General features: G+C 35.1%; 1 protein-coding gene across 1 annotated transcript in view; it reads left to right on the forward strand.

Moving 5' to 3' along the window:
* The window catches only part of sdc3 (syndecan 3), a 40026-nt gene extending 24778 nt beyond the window's left edge, over nucleotides 1-15248 (forward strand). Inside the window, exons 2-5 of the mRNA XM_048201724.1 lie at nucleotides 4495-4576; nucleotides 6709-7364; nucleotides 8893-9112; nucleotides 13919-15248. Of these exons, the coding sequence (XP_048057681.1) occupies nucleotides 4495-4576; nucleotides 6709-7364; nucleotides 8893-9112; nucleotides 13919-14085 (1125 nt within the window). The 3' untranslated portion in view covers nucleotides 14086-15248. The remainder of the gene's footprint in view (nucleotides 1-4494; nucleotides 4577-6708; nucleotides 7365-8892; nucleotides 9113-13918) is intronic.
* The last annotated feature ends 511 nt before the right edge of the window (nucleotides 15249-15759 follow it).

Consider the following 15759-nt stretch of genomic DNA (forward strand, 5'->3'; position numbering starts at 1 on the left):
CCAGCTTACATTTGTTTCTCATTGAATATCCTATTTTACTCTTAAATATGTCACATTACAGATACAACAGAAGTGGGCTATTGTTGCATTTAAATTTAATAATTATCTTTTTGAAAATGTTGAATTTTATTATGTACCCCGCTTTGTTGATTAAACCAGGGTTAGATTTTGTCCCAGCATCATAAATGCTAAATACTTGTATGCAACGGAGGAGCTCTTATACTGACACACAGGGCGTCTTACCCATATGGGCATCCGACATGGTCCTAATCCCGTGGGATTATGGGATCACTTGCTGGTTGGATTAAGGATTGTCCCATAGAAACAGCTGTCCACTTCATACACGTATTCATAACAACACATTTCAAGAGACAAAGTTTAAACTTGACGGTCAGATGTGTTGTAGGTGGAGGTGCAGTAATGTGTAACTGTGAGTATTTAAATGGCAAATGTAGATGTGCATTAACACACGTGTGTTTAACTCATAATGAGGTCATTACCTAGTGACCAACTCACCTCTTAACTTTACTTACATGTTGATCTCTCTCTCTCTCTCTCTTTCACACACTCTCTCTATCTCTCGTCCTCCTCACAGCTGTTCCTCTAGATAGATGTCAGTACAGAACAACATTAAATTTGGCAGAGAAAGAGAGCACAATAGATACATATTTCCATTAATTAGGGCTGCGCAATTATTCAAATAAATGATCAAAATTGTTACGGCTGTCACAATTAATTTTGAAAAGTGTCATTTACTGACTTCCATTTGCTTCTATTCTTTAAAAGTGTCTAGTTATATATTTATATTTGAAACCTTTTTTTGTAGAGATGGATGGATGGATGGATGGATGGATAAAAAGCATTTATTCATAAAAAAATAAATATAAAAAACAAATTTATATTTCATAATTTATTTCTTATGCTGGAAAAGAGGGCTAATGTTCATATCAACACTTTTTTCGTTTACATTGCCTCTCACAAAATAAGCATTATTATGCAAATTCTGTTAAACAAAAAGAATAATCTTGATTACAATATCAAAGGAAACTGATAATTCATAATCGTGCAGCCCTGCTATGGTTACTATATAATTCTGTGCTGCCAGACAGATGGATGTTATATTTACATTTGACTCTAAAAAGCTTTTACCCACACCCCTTCTCTATCTCTATGTACACACACACACACACACACACACACACACAACCGTTTGTGAAAGAACCCTTGCTGTGCGAGCCAGTTCTACCCCTTAATCATATCGTAGACCAAATTACACCACAAACCAACCCCGCCATTACAGGGGAGGATACGCAGACGTCCACAAACACACAATCTATCCAAATATGCATACTGGCTGAATCCTGCTTCTTGAGCAGCAGATTTTGCAAGGATTTGGAAAGGAGATCCGGTGCATCTGCAGCATGTATTTCTGAGTGTTGTACAGGTTGGAGAGGAAATCGCATTAGACTTGATTGCATTTGGTGAATGGCCTGTGGTTAATAGCAGTTCAGATTGAGGCGCAGTTGGATCTGATTCCCTGGTGTTCACATGCACTTTGTGTTTATAAAAAGATCAGCATGAATCCATCCCACCATTTAGAACTGTTTTACTTGATAAAATGGCTAGAATAGTAATTGGAATCGCTTCAGTTTGTTAGTTTACTAGAGCTGGCTGAAATGTCAGTGATTTTGCTGGCAAAATAACTTTGTATCATGAATGTTGTGATGATTTAAATGTCCTTTTTTTAAATGCCCCGTCTCTTGAGTACAAGAGTGTTAAGACAGAGATACGTTTCTGATTTTATTTGCATAGCAGGAATCAGTTAAAATTTCTCATTGCAATGAAATGATTAACCATAAATCATAAATGAATTTGATCTGAAACACTATTCAGTGAATCAGTGACTTGTTTTGATTTCAAACATGTTGTCTGCTTCAGCATGTTCATGGAAATCTGTTGGATTTGTTAATATATTTACATATTTTAGCAAAAAAAAAAATGTGTAATGTTATAAAAGATTAGTTTCAAATAAATGTTGTGCTTTTGAACTTTGTTCATCAAAGAATCCTGAATTTCCACAAAAATATGAAGCAGCACAACTGTTTTCATCATTGATGATAATCAGAAATGTTTCTTGAGCAGCAAATCAGCATATTAGAATGATTTCTGAAGGATCATGTGACACTGAAGACTGGAGTAATGATGCTGAAAATTCAGCTTTGATCACAGGAATAAATTATATTTTACAATATATTCACATAGAAAATGGTTATTTAAATTCTAATAATATTTTATGATATTACTGCCTTTTTGCTGTATTTTTAAATAACTTGGTGAGCATTTTACAAAAACATTTTTAAAAAAAATATTACAATTCCATATTATATAATAAGCATTTATATTTATGTACATTTTTTTAAAATGATCATTTACATAGGCAGAGTGTATAACACATGCTTACAGTGCAAAACATGAAGACATAAACAGACATTATGTGCATATGTAATTAAACCAGATACAGAACTGGGTGCAATCATGTTTGTGTGTCTGTTTATGTGTGTGATGCATTTAAAGGGATAGTTCACCCAAAAATGACAATTCTCTCATCATTTACTCTCCCTCAGGTTGTTCCAAACCTGTATAAATTTCTTTGTTCTGCTGAACACAAAGGAAGATATTTGGAAGAATGTTTGTAACCAAGCAGATCTCACCCCAATTGACTACTATAGTAGGAAAAATAAATACTATGGCAGTCAATGGGGGGGTGAGATCTGCTTGGTTACAAACATTCTTCCAAATATCTTGAGGGGGAGTAAATGATGACAGAATTTTCATTTTGAAGTGAACTAATCCTTTAAGCTTAGGGCCATACTGATGACTGACAGCATTTTTGGGCCAGTGTTTGTGTTTATGTGGGGTTATAGGGAGGGCATGGGGTCGGTTTATTGGTTTAAGTATTTATGGGGTGTTGCCGGGATGGAGGTCAACCAATCACGAGAGTGGGGGAAGGAAAGAGACCACAAGAGTAAAGAATGATACAGACATGGGGTGTAGAAGAGCCGGTTGGGTGTTACGTAATGTTGTTTAGAAAACCTCACTGAACACTTGGGCTGTGTGCTGACTGTAATTAAATTCAGTGTTTTTTAAAGAGGACCTATTATGCTTTCTTTAGTGTGTATTGATGCTGTTTGAGCACGGAAAAGGTCTTTAAAGTCCCTCCAGCAGGAATTATTCTCTATATCAGTGTCACTAATTCCGAACTCCCTGAAACGCCTCCATTGTAGTCTTGAGTTTTCTTCTGGGAACAAACACCTCACAATATTCCTCATTTAAATAATCCCCGCCCAAGACATATGCTAAATAAAGGGGCGGGGCCTGGTTGAGTTAGTTAGTTAGTAGTGTGTTGAGACTGGCGGTTATGGTAAGTGGCGGGACATTTCTCCAAAAACACTCGACGCACTTTACCAATCACAACACACTGCTCCAGCCGACCAATCAGAGCACACTGAGCTTTTCAGAAGGAGGGGCTTCAAAGAGACAGGAACTAAACAGAGCGTTACTGTCAGACTGGGAAGAGAGGAGCTGCAACAATGGAGAATAGGATGAATTCAGGTTGATTGGGACACTTTTTGCCATTGAGATGACTGGGAAAAAGTGTCCCAATTAGGGCTGTCAAACGATTAATCGCATGCAAACTAAAAGTTTAAGTTTGCCTAATACATGTGGGTGTACTGTGTGTAATTATTATGTACATATAAATACAAACACATTCATGTATATATTTGAGAAATATTTACAAGTATATGTATTTATTTATATTTTTATATAATTTAAATACAAATATTTTGTACATAAATAACATATTTCTCTTAAATATATAAATTAACTTGTGTGCATTTATATATGCGTATTAATTACACACAGTACTCACACATATATTATGCAAACTCAAACTTTTATTTTGTATGCAATTAATCGTGATTAATCGTTTGCCAGCCCTAGTCCCAATCAACCTGAATTCACCCCTCTGTGAAAAATAATGTCTTTCAAGCTAGAAAACCTATCCCAGTAGAGCCAAGGACATAACAGGTTCTCTTTAAGTACAAAAACAGCCTCTAAAATGTTTTTTATTTTTATGTGTTCTGCTGATTTGTGAAGCATTGTACTTTTATATAGCTTTAAATGTACAATACGTTCTTGTACTATGTGTATTTGATGACCACAGTTTTCTCGTTAATGTGACACATTGGGTCTGAGGACAGTCTAGAGCTCTGTTTCTGCTGAATTTTCATCCCTATTTAAGAAATTGGGTTAAAGGCAAGTGTTGCCCCTAGCAACGGGCCTCTCGATGAAACGGCTCCCCACGCTAGACCCCTTCACACTTACACATGAACAAACACACACACTGTGAATCTGATATATCGTACCATTAAATCATTCCACTTCCTGTGACATCACAAACACTTCTGACTTTATCTTCCTCTCTGTCTCAAGGCATCCCGACCAAGCGACGATGAGGGCTCCGGAGATGAATTTCCCGACGATGAGGACTTCTACTCCGGATCTGGCTCTGGCTGTGAGTATGATGTGTGTTGTGTTTGTCTGCGTGTCGCTTTAGTGTGTTTGTGACATGTGAGTGTGAATCACTCATTAAGAGGTCACAGCTGCCTTGTTTAAAAGTCCATCCCGGACTTCCAATCCCCTCACCAGCTGGTATAATTCTCACAACTCAACGCCTTGCTCTTTCTCTCTCACTTTGCTCTCTCTCTCTTTCACATTCCTCCCACAACTTCATACAGTTATTTTAGCCTCTGCTAAACTGAAGCCCACAGACTGACAGTGAAATACAACCTTCTTTTCTTGTACATAAAAGCACTTCTTCATGTATTAGTGTGTGTGTGTGTGTGTGATCATCTGATCCTCAGTAATCAGATTACTGTAAATAAGATCACTTAATCAGCAGGAATCTGGGTGTGGACGGTTAATATCCACTAGTGTTGGATGTTTCTTCTGTGCACTTTGTGCCCTGTGGATGCTTAGAAAATAAACTGTCTTCAAACACACTTTTCACACATTATTTAATTTGACCACTAACTGTATTTAACAGCGGACATTGATATCTCACAGGAGACTACTGTAATTTCTCTGAAAATCATGAACATTTCCACCACAATGTCATTTCAGTTATGTCTCAAAGTATGTATTATATTTTTGAGAAATTCTGTGGTGGAAATGACATTTTTTTTTTTTCAACAGTTTTGGACCAGTGTTATTTTATTTGTATTGTTTATTTTTTTTATTAATATTTTTGAATTGGTTTTTATCTTTATATTTTCCATTTTCAATTTTTAATGATTTGTTGTTTTTGTCATGTTTTTTAAATGTCTATATGGTTTTAATAAAATGTTTTTATGGTTTTAGTTTTAGTTTTGTTTAACAATAATAAGATATAATAACTAAAATATAATAGAAAATATAAAAAATGTTTTGGACTAAAATGCAATAAACAGCTAATTTTTTTTTACTTTTTTGTATAATATGACAAATACAGATTGATTAAAAAAAATTAAGATCGAAAATTAGATATATATATATATATATATATATATATATATATATATATATATATATATATATAAAAAATATATAAAATATATAAATATATATATATATATATATATATATATATATATTCTATCTTATATTTTCGATCTTAATTATTAAAAAAAAAAAATATATATATATATATATATATATATATATATATATATATATAATCTTAAATGTTTTAATCAATCTGTATTTGTCAAATTGTACAAAAAAGTATATAAAATAAACGGCTAATTTTTTTTGCTGTTGTATAATTTTATAATTTTTAAAATAAAAAATATATATATAAAAAAAAAAAAAAAAAAAATATATATATATATATATATATATATATATATATATATATATATATATATATATATATATACACAATGTAAAAAGGTATTATTTATTAAAGGTAATATTTACTTATTTTTCCCCCCATTTACACTAACATTTGCAGGAAATTATATCACAACTTATAACTTATTTATGTAAAAAAAAAAATAGACTATATAAATGCAAGTACGTTCACACAATAAATATTGATTATTTTACTCTATTTAGATGATAGTTTTTAAAATATATTTATTGTTAAATATATATTATTAAATATATGATGGATTTTCATAATTTGAGTTAAAACGTCAAGGTCAAGGGTAAACAAAATCCACACATAAAAAGCAGCAAAAAGAAATGATGAAGGCAAAGTTTCTAAGACAATTTTAATGTGACCTTCATATAATCAAAAGAAAAACATCTGTTATCTGTTGAAATCAGTCTGCTTTGATAAAAATCAACCCTTGGGACATAAAAGTGCCTGTAGTTAAAGAAGACCATCTCTGTGTGTGCGCTTCATGAGGAGAGTTTGTGTGATGCAGGGCTGTTTGCTTTGTTCTGCGTGTGTATTTCTTACCAAGGTTATTGATATTTTATTCATGTGTTGCCATGGGGATGTTCACATTCCTGGGCTGACCAATCTAAAGGTTGCTTTGAAGCCTTGCAGACGCTTGTGCAAGGTATCATATGACACATTAACACGGTCTAAAATGGCTGTGAGTATTGATCTCCTTCACCCTGTCTCACCGTGTTTTCATAGCTCTTTCTCTACGCTTTCAGTTCCAGATATAAACGTTCGTCCGACTGCAGCAGGTGTGGCTGTCACTACGGAGGAGCCCCTCCCACTTTCTACCACACAGGCCACTGGCCCCGCCCCCTCGGCCTCCCCCGCCGCAGAGCCGAGTAGCCCACCTCCACCTGAGGTGGAGCGCGAGAGCGGCTTGGGTCAAGATGTACTAGACAGAGACAGCAAAGTGGAGACTGAGATTGAGGAGGAGGAAATGAGGACGACGAAGGAGCCGGATAGAGAACGAGAATCCGAGATGGTAATAAGGTTGGATGCTGACAAAGAGCGGGGACAAGAGACGACGAAAGCTACGGTTGCACCCCGGCTGACTGACGTTCCTGTAGTGTTCATGGACTCATCCACCGCTCCGGATGAGACTACAGTGGAGGACGACGATCTGTTCATTACTACGGAAATGATGTTTGAGCTGTCCAGCACACCAGAGACGACGACAGAAGAAGACATCATCACAACCACCGAGGTTATTCCCACCACCGTTTCGTCCACCACTGCTAAGCCGCCAAGACCACGTCCTGCCCTGACCACTCCAAGCTCCGCCCCCGTACGACCCCGGCAACCGCAGACCACCCCGAGTAGAGCCGCCCTGCCGGAGAGCAGCACTCGCTCGCTGATGAGCTCCACAACACAGGTTGGATATTTGGATTTATTTGAACTCTAAATAGTTAGTTAGTTAGTAATGATGCACCGATATAAAACAAATCTGGCCAATGCAGAGTCAATAAATGGCAGATATTAAAATTGTGTATTATCTATTTATAAATTTAAATAAATATATAAATAAAACAAACAAATAATATTCCATGTAAGGGTGCATGAATACGAAAATTCTTGCCAGTAATTATTTTCAATAAATGGTAAATGTTAAAATGAAATATTATCTATATGCCTTAAATAAATAAATAAATAATATTCAATGTAAGGCTGTACTGATATGAACATTTTGGGAATACAGATATGCCACTAAAAAAAAAAAGGGAGGGGCATGTATTAAAATGTTATATTATTGCATATGTTGTTAAATAAAATAACAAAAAAATAAATAATATTCCATGCAAGTATGTGCCAATATGTAAATTCCAGCAAATAAAATTAAGCTAGTAATCATTTTCAATAAATGGCAGATATTAAAATTGTATATTATCTATATATCGTTAAATAAAACTAATAAATAATATTATAATTCCATGTAAGGATGCACCAATTTTAACATTTTTGCCAGTAATTATTTTCCATAAATGGTAGAAGTTAAATTTGTATATTATCTATATGAAATAAATACATAATGTTTCATATAAGGCTGCATTGATATGAACATTTTGGGAATACAGATATGCCACTCATTTTTATTTTATTTATACAAAAAAATGGCAGGTATTAAAATGTTATATTATTGCATATGTTGTTAAATAAATTCATAAATGAAATAACAAAAAATAAATAATATTCCGTACAAGTATGCGCTAAAATGTAAATTCCAGCCAATTGAAGTAAGCCAGTAATTATTTTTGATAAATGGTAGATATTAAAATTTTATATTATTCAAAGTCTTAAATTAAACATAAAACACACAAAATTCAAATGATTAATTTTAAATGCTTTAAGTAAATTTAGTCTTCACAACATTATAATGCACAGCTTTAAAAATGGATATTCATTTTAAGATTTGCTAAATATTACATTTAACAGTATTAATGAATTATTAATATTTTTAAAGATTACATTTCAGTGAGCGCTAGATGATGGCAAGGTAATCTAGGTGCAAAAATAGTGGAAATGCACAGTTAAATATCCAATGTCAGCAAATGTAGATCCTTTAAAAAATAAAAAAAAAATCATATTACCCTATTCATGACCATATCATCCATATTGCTTTTTGCTCTCATTCACATTGGGTTCAAATTTCGGACATTTAAGACAAAGAAATGAGAAAAAAGAATTGTATTATTTGTGCATATGAATATCATCTGTGAGTATTGCATCAAAATCACACTTTCATCAGATGATTTAGACAATTTTGCTTAAAACCAAGAACTTCTACAAAATGGTCAGTCTCGGTCTGCAGTTTTTGCTGTGCTTCCCTGCAAATGTTCAGCTACACATGATCTATTGTGCAATTGTGAAGGGTTATCTTTTTTTCTTTTCTCTTCCTCATTTAGACACAAACACCAGATGAAACTGTAAATAATGAAGTTGCAGGACCAGGTCCAAGTGGTGATTTTGAAATCCACGAGAATGAAGTTCACCAAGGCAACGAGGTCGGCCGAGGCAGAAAGGCTGGAGATGCAGATCTGACTGGAAACACAGTAGATGCTGCGGGAAGCTCCGCCGCTCAACTTCCACAGAAGAACATCCTCGAGAGGAAGGAAGTTTTGATAGGTGAGAGATGCCTGACACATTCAAATCCACTTCCACAACCCGGTTCAACCTTTTTTTGGCTTCTGTCTGTGAACCTGTCTGTCTTGTATATATCTTTAATTTACTATTTTTTTCTGTACATATCTTTGTCTGTCTCCCTGTTGCTTATAAAAGAGATCACACTGAACTGAAAACCCTACAGCAGAAAAACTTTATTTGCATTATTATAAAGCTTAACACACTAGCGTTCAAAAGTTTGGGGTCGGTAAGATTCCTTTAATGTTTTTGAAAGAAGTCTCTTATGCTCACCAAAGCTGCATTATTTATTTGATCAAAAATACACTACATTTTGAAATATTATATAACTGTTTAAAAATATTTTAAAATGTGATTTATTCCTGTGATCAAAGCTGAATTTTCAGCAGTCTTCAGTGTCACATGATCCTTCAGAAATCATTCTAATATGATGATTTGCTGCTCAAGAAACATTTATTATTATCAATGTTGAAAACTGTTGTGCTGCTTCATATTTTATGAAAACGGTGATTCTTTGATAAATAGAAAGTTCAAATGAACAGCATTTATTTGAAATAGAAATATTTTATAACATTATAAATGTCTTTACTTTTGATCAATTTAATGCATCCTTGCTGAATAAAGTATTAATTTCTTTTTTTAATTTATTTATTTATTTATTTATTTATTTATTTTTTTTAAATCTGAATGACCCCCCAAAACTTTTGAATGGTAGTGTGTATATATTATGTTCAAGCATGAAACTTTTAGTCATTATCTGTTAGTATCATTATCAATAGTATTTTATTTGGAGTATCAGTTGTTTAAAGGAACAGTTCACCCAGAAATGATTTATATTGATTTACTTTATTTTTGTTGTACTGGCCCTTTAAGAACAGCTCCTATGATCTCAAGCAAGAGCCTCCAGTGGACTTTATTTTAGCTCTCTGTGGAGAACACGGTCTTCTGCTCTTTGTCTCGCTTCCTCATTCACCTTCACCTCTGTTTGTTTAGCTGCGCCTCAGTCTCTCCCCTCTCGTTTCTCTCTGTCATCTGATATGCTGTCTCTCTCTTCTCAGCCATTCTGATTGGAGGACTGTTTGCCTTTGTATTTGCAGACTTCCTGGTCATAGGTAAAGACGTAGGAGTCGCAGGCTATAGCGTGAAATTAGTTTGAATTTAGCTCATACATCGTATTTTACGCTCTCGCAGTTAAGCTTTAGTGTTAGACATTTAAAACTCTCCCTGCCTTGATTAAATGTGTTTCGTGTTTGTTTGACTGTGTCTTTTTTTCCTGTCTTTTTGTTGGTTTGGTTTTTATCGCTGTTCAGAAACATTAATGAAACTTAAAACGATTGTCTCTTTGAGTTCATTTATAGTTGTGCTCATTGTTGGCATTGCATCCCCTAAGACTGATTTTTAAAATGAACATAAGAAAGGGATCAATGTCATGATGTTTATTTATTCATATATGATTAAAATGTTTTTAATTTCTGAAAAATTTTGATTGAAATTTATACACTACTGTTCACAAGTTTGGGGTCAGTAAGATTTTTTTATTTTTTAATGTTTTAGAAAAAAGTCTAATGTATGGAAGCTTGTTTCCGCCACAGAATAAAACCATTTAAAAGATAATTATGACTTTTTCTCGCAATTCTGACTTTTTCTCGCAATTCTGACTTTTCTCGCAGTACTGACTTTTTTTTCTCACGATTCTGACTTTTTCTCGCAATTCTGACTCTTTTTTTCTCGCAATTCTGACTTTTTTTTCTCACGATTCTGACTTTTCTCGCAATACTGACTTTTCTCACACAATACTGACTTTCTCGCAATTCTGACTTTTCTCGCAATACTGACTTTCTCGCAATTCTGACTTTTTTCTCGCAATACTGACTTTTTTTCTCACGATTCTGACTTTTCTCGCAATACTGACTTTTCTCACGCAATTCTGACTTTTTCTCGCAATTCTGACTTTTTTCACAAAATACTGACTTTCTCGCAATTCTGACTTTTTTCTCACAATTCTGACTTTTCTCGCAATACTGACTTTTCTCACACAATACTGACTTTCTCGCAATTCTGACTTTTCTCGCAATACTGACTTTCTCGCAATTCTGACTTTTTTCTCGCAATTCTGACTTTTTTTCTCACGATTCTGACTTTTCTCGCAATACTGACTTTTTTCTCGCAATACTGACTTTTTTTCTCACGATTCTGACTTTTCTCGCAATACTGACTTTTCTCACGCAATTCTGACTTTTTCTCGCAATTCTGACTTTTTTCTCGCAATACTGACTTTTTTTTCTCACGATTCTGACTTTTCTCGCAATACTGACTTTTCTCACACAATACTGACTTTGTCGCAATTCTGACTTTCTCGCAATTCTGACTTTTTTCTCGCAATACTGACTTTTTTTCTCACGATTCTGACTTTTCTTGCAATACTGACTTTTTTCACAAAATACTGACTTTCTCGCAATTCTGACTTTTTTTCTCGCAATTCTGACTTTTTTCTCACAATTCTGACTTTTCTCGCAATACTGACTTCTCACACAATACTGACTTTCTTGCAATTCTGACTTTTTCTCGCAATTCTGACTTTTTTCTCACAATACTAACTTTTCTCAAGCAATTCTGACTTTTTCTCGCAATTCTGACTTTTTTCTCGCAATTCTGACTTTTTTCTCTCACAATTCTGACTTTTCTCGCAATACTGACTTCTCACACAATACTGACTTTCTCGCAATTCTGACTTTTTTCTTGCAATTCTGACTTTTTTCTTGCAATACTGACTTTTTTCACAAAATACTGACTTTCTCGCAATTCTGACTTTTTTTCTCGCAATTCTGACTTTTTTTCTCGCAATTCTGACTTTTCTCGCAATACTGACTTTTCTCACACAATACTGACTTTCTCGCAATTCTGACTTTTTTCTCGCAATTCTGACTTTTTTCTCGCAATACTAACTTTTCTCACACAATACTGACTTTTTCTCGCAATTCTGACTTTCTCGCAATTCTGACTTTTCTCGCAATACTGACTTTTTTTTCTCACGATTCTGACTTTTTCTCGCAATTCTGACTCTTTTTTTCTCGCAATTCTGACTTTTTTTTCTCACGATACTGACTTTCTCGCAATTCTGACTTTTTTCTCACAATTCTGACTTTTCTCGCAATGCTGACTTTTCTCACAATACTGACTTTCTCGCAATTCTGACTTTTCTCGCAATACTGACTTTCTCGCAATTCTGACTTTTTTCTCGCAATTCTGACTTTTTTCTCACGATTCTGACTTTTCTCGCAATACTGACTTTTTTCTCGCAATACTGACTTTTTTTTCTCACGATTCTGACTTTTCTCGCAATACTGACTTTTCTCACGCAATTCTGACTTTTTCTCGCAATTCTGACTTTTTTCTCGCAATACTGACTTTTTTTTCTCACGATTCTGACTTTTCTCGCAATACTGACTTTTCTCACACAATACTGACTTTGTCGCAATTCTGACTTTTTCTCGCAATTCTGACTTTTTTCTCGCAATACTGACTTTTTTTCTCACGATTCTGACTTTTCTTGCAATACTGACTTTTTTTCACAAAATACTGACTTTCTCGCAATTCTGACTTTTTTTCTCGCAATTCTGACTTTTTTCTCACAATTCTGACTTTTCTCGCAATACTGACTTTTCTCACACAATACTGACTTTCTTGCAATTCTGACTTTTTCTCGCAATTCTGACTTTTTTCTCGCAATTCTGACTTTTTTCACAAAATACTGACTTTTTTTTCTTGCAATACTGACTTTTTTCACAAAATACTGACTTTCTCGCAATTCTGACTTTTTTTCTCACAATTCTGACTTTTTTTCTCGCAATTCTGACTTTTTTCTCACAATTCTGACTTTTCTCGCAATACTAACTTTTTTCACAAAATACTGACTTTCTCGCAATTCTGACTTTTTTCTCGCAATTATGACTTTTTTCACGCAATACTGACTTTTTTCCCTCGCAATTCGGACTTTTTTCACGCAATACTGACTTTTTCTTGCAATACTGACTTTCTCACAACTGTGAGTTTATATCTCGCAATTATGACTCTTTTTCTTACAATTGTGTTTATATCACACAATTCTGAGAAAAAAGTAATTGTTAGATAGTCGCAATTACCTTTCTTTCTTTTTTTTTAATTCAGTGGCGGAAATAAGCTTCCATACTTCTGCTCACCAAGGCTCCATTTATTTGATCAAAAATACAATAAAAACTGTAATATTGTGACATATTATTACAATTTCAAATAACTGTTTTCTATTTGAATATATTTTAAAATGTATATCACAATTCTGACTTTTTTTTCTCTCAATTTTGACTTCTCACAATACTGACTTTTTTTCTCACAATTCTGACTTTTTTCCGCAATTGCGAGTTTATATCATGCAATTCTGAATTGTGATATAAAAATTCGCAATTACCTTTTTTATGTTTTATTCATTGGCGGAAACAAGCTTCCATACTTACGCTCACCAAATTGCTCACCAATTACAATTTAAAATAAATGTTTTCTATTTGAATATTTTTTTAAATAAGTAATTTATTCCTGTGATGCACAGCTAAATTTTCAGCATCATTACTCCAGTCTTCAGTGCTTGATTTAAAAAGCTATTTAAATCCCTTTTCTTTATCTTGAACACTCTCATTTGTCTTTAACCCAGAGAGATGACACTTGCACATTTATGGATGCTGGGAGAGAATGTAATTGTTGCTGAAGTCTTCATAATGAAATGCTGTAAGTAATCAGCGTCTCTTGTTCTTTCTCCAGCGGTGATTGTCGGAGGTGTAGTTGGAGCACTCTTCGCTGCGTTCCTTGTAATGTTACTCGTCTACCGGATGAAAAAGAAAGATGAAGGCAGCTACACATTAGAGGAGCCTAAACAAGCCACCGTCACCTACCAGAAACCGGACAAGCAGGAAGAATTCTACGCCTAACATCCATACATTCACCCTCCTCCATCTCTCCAACCTTGTCCCGTCTCTGTCTGACCCCACCTCCTTTCTTTTCATCTCGCCCCTTTTCCTTTGATCCCTTTCTTCCCTCGTTTCCCCATGAGAGTGCCTCTCATTCCACGGACTCGGAACTTTCTTTTCCAAAAAAAAAAAAAAAAAAAAACTGAAAAAGATCAATGTAGAAACAAATGGAATTGGTTGTGGGAGGGGCTTGGGTTAGGGGTGGGGTCAGTGAGGGCGGGGCTTGAGTCTACACATACACAGAGAAGAAAAAAACTTTTTTAAGAACATGTTATTATTGATATGTTTAGGATTGTTGTTCTATGGAATTATGACCTGAATCTTTTTTTTTGTAAAGACACTCCGTTTCAGATGTGTTTCCTGCACAATATTACTCTCAGACTGAAAACATGGGAGCTAAAAAAAAAAAAAAACAGCATGATAAAATTGAGGGAGAGGAAAAGAACACAGTTGGGGTCATGGAGGGATTGTGCAAGTCAGACAAGAGGGAGAAAAAGGAGCTGAAATAAGAGTTGCATGGCAGAAGTAGAGTCCGTACTCGAAATGCTCTTCTGTCACCAAGGTCAGTGATCCAGCGTTGTGTGGTGCCTTCCATTACCCAGGTGCTAGAAACGGAGCTCGAGCAGAGCGAGTATGTGTGTGTGTGCTTGCGCATATATGTGCGATTGTATGTCAAAGGTGCCCTTGTGACCCCAGCCTAGACGCACGCGCACGCGCGCAGGCGCACACACGCAGCACGACTCCCTCTGCTGGCGAGAGCACGTATCGGCACGGCGGTACTGTCCGTTTGGAGCAGAGAGCCCGAAACATGTACACAGCACACTACAAACTCCTAAGGTTTGCTGTGAGGGAGCGCATGCATAGAATCAGAGGACTAGCCTCTCCTCTGCTCTGTATAAAAACTTTAGTAATCATTAGTAATAATCAATAATATATCAGCAGCTCTGAATGGAAGGAAATTGGTGATCATAATATTCGTAGTGAAGGATATTATCTATTTAGCTGTGCAGTAAGGTTTTATCGGTGTAAATATCAATTCAACTTTTTTTGTTTGTCATGCTTTTAACCATGCTATTGTAGTAAAAAATAAACATGCACACATCCACCTGGACATCATTTAAAAATTGTTTTATCAGTTTAACCTGGAGAAATGCTGAATGCTCAGCGTTTAGTGTGTCACCGATCATTAGCCGAGTGTCTGGTTTTTGTTTTGAAAGGTTAGTCTTTCGCACAGCCACATTCACTCTCAAACGGAGACATTTCCACTCGCACAAACGAGCCTGATGGACAGTCATGCTCAAGATGGATGTCGTAGGAACGTGTTGATGGGGATTGGGGTTGGGACATTATCGCTGTGGGTAACAAATGCAACTTTTCGGGAGAAAAATAGCGTGTCTAACAAAGATATCCGAGCTGAAAGCCTTTAAATCAAGAGTTTCCAAACTCGTTCCCGGAGGGCCGCTCTCCTGCAGGTTTCAGCTCCAACTTGCCTCAACACACCTGCCTGGAAGTTTCTAGTATGCCTAATTAGACCTTGATTAGCTGGTTCAGGTGTGCTTAATTGAGATTGGAGCTAAGCTCTGCAGGACAGCGGCCCTTCAGAATCAAGTTTGGAGACCCCTGCTTTAAATAGTA

Source organism: Megalobrama amblycephala, linkage group LG9 (genome assembly GCF_018812025.1).
Source record: "Megalobrama amblycephala isolate DHTTF-2021 linkage group LG9, ASM1881202v1, whole genome shotgun sequence".
Classification (NCBI taxonomy): domain Eukaryota; kingdom Metazoa; phylum Chordata; class Actinopteri; order Cypriniformes; family Xenocyprididae; genus Megalobrama; species Megalobrama amblycephala.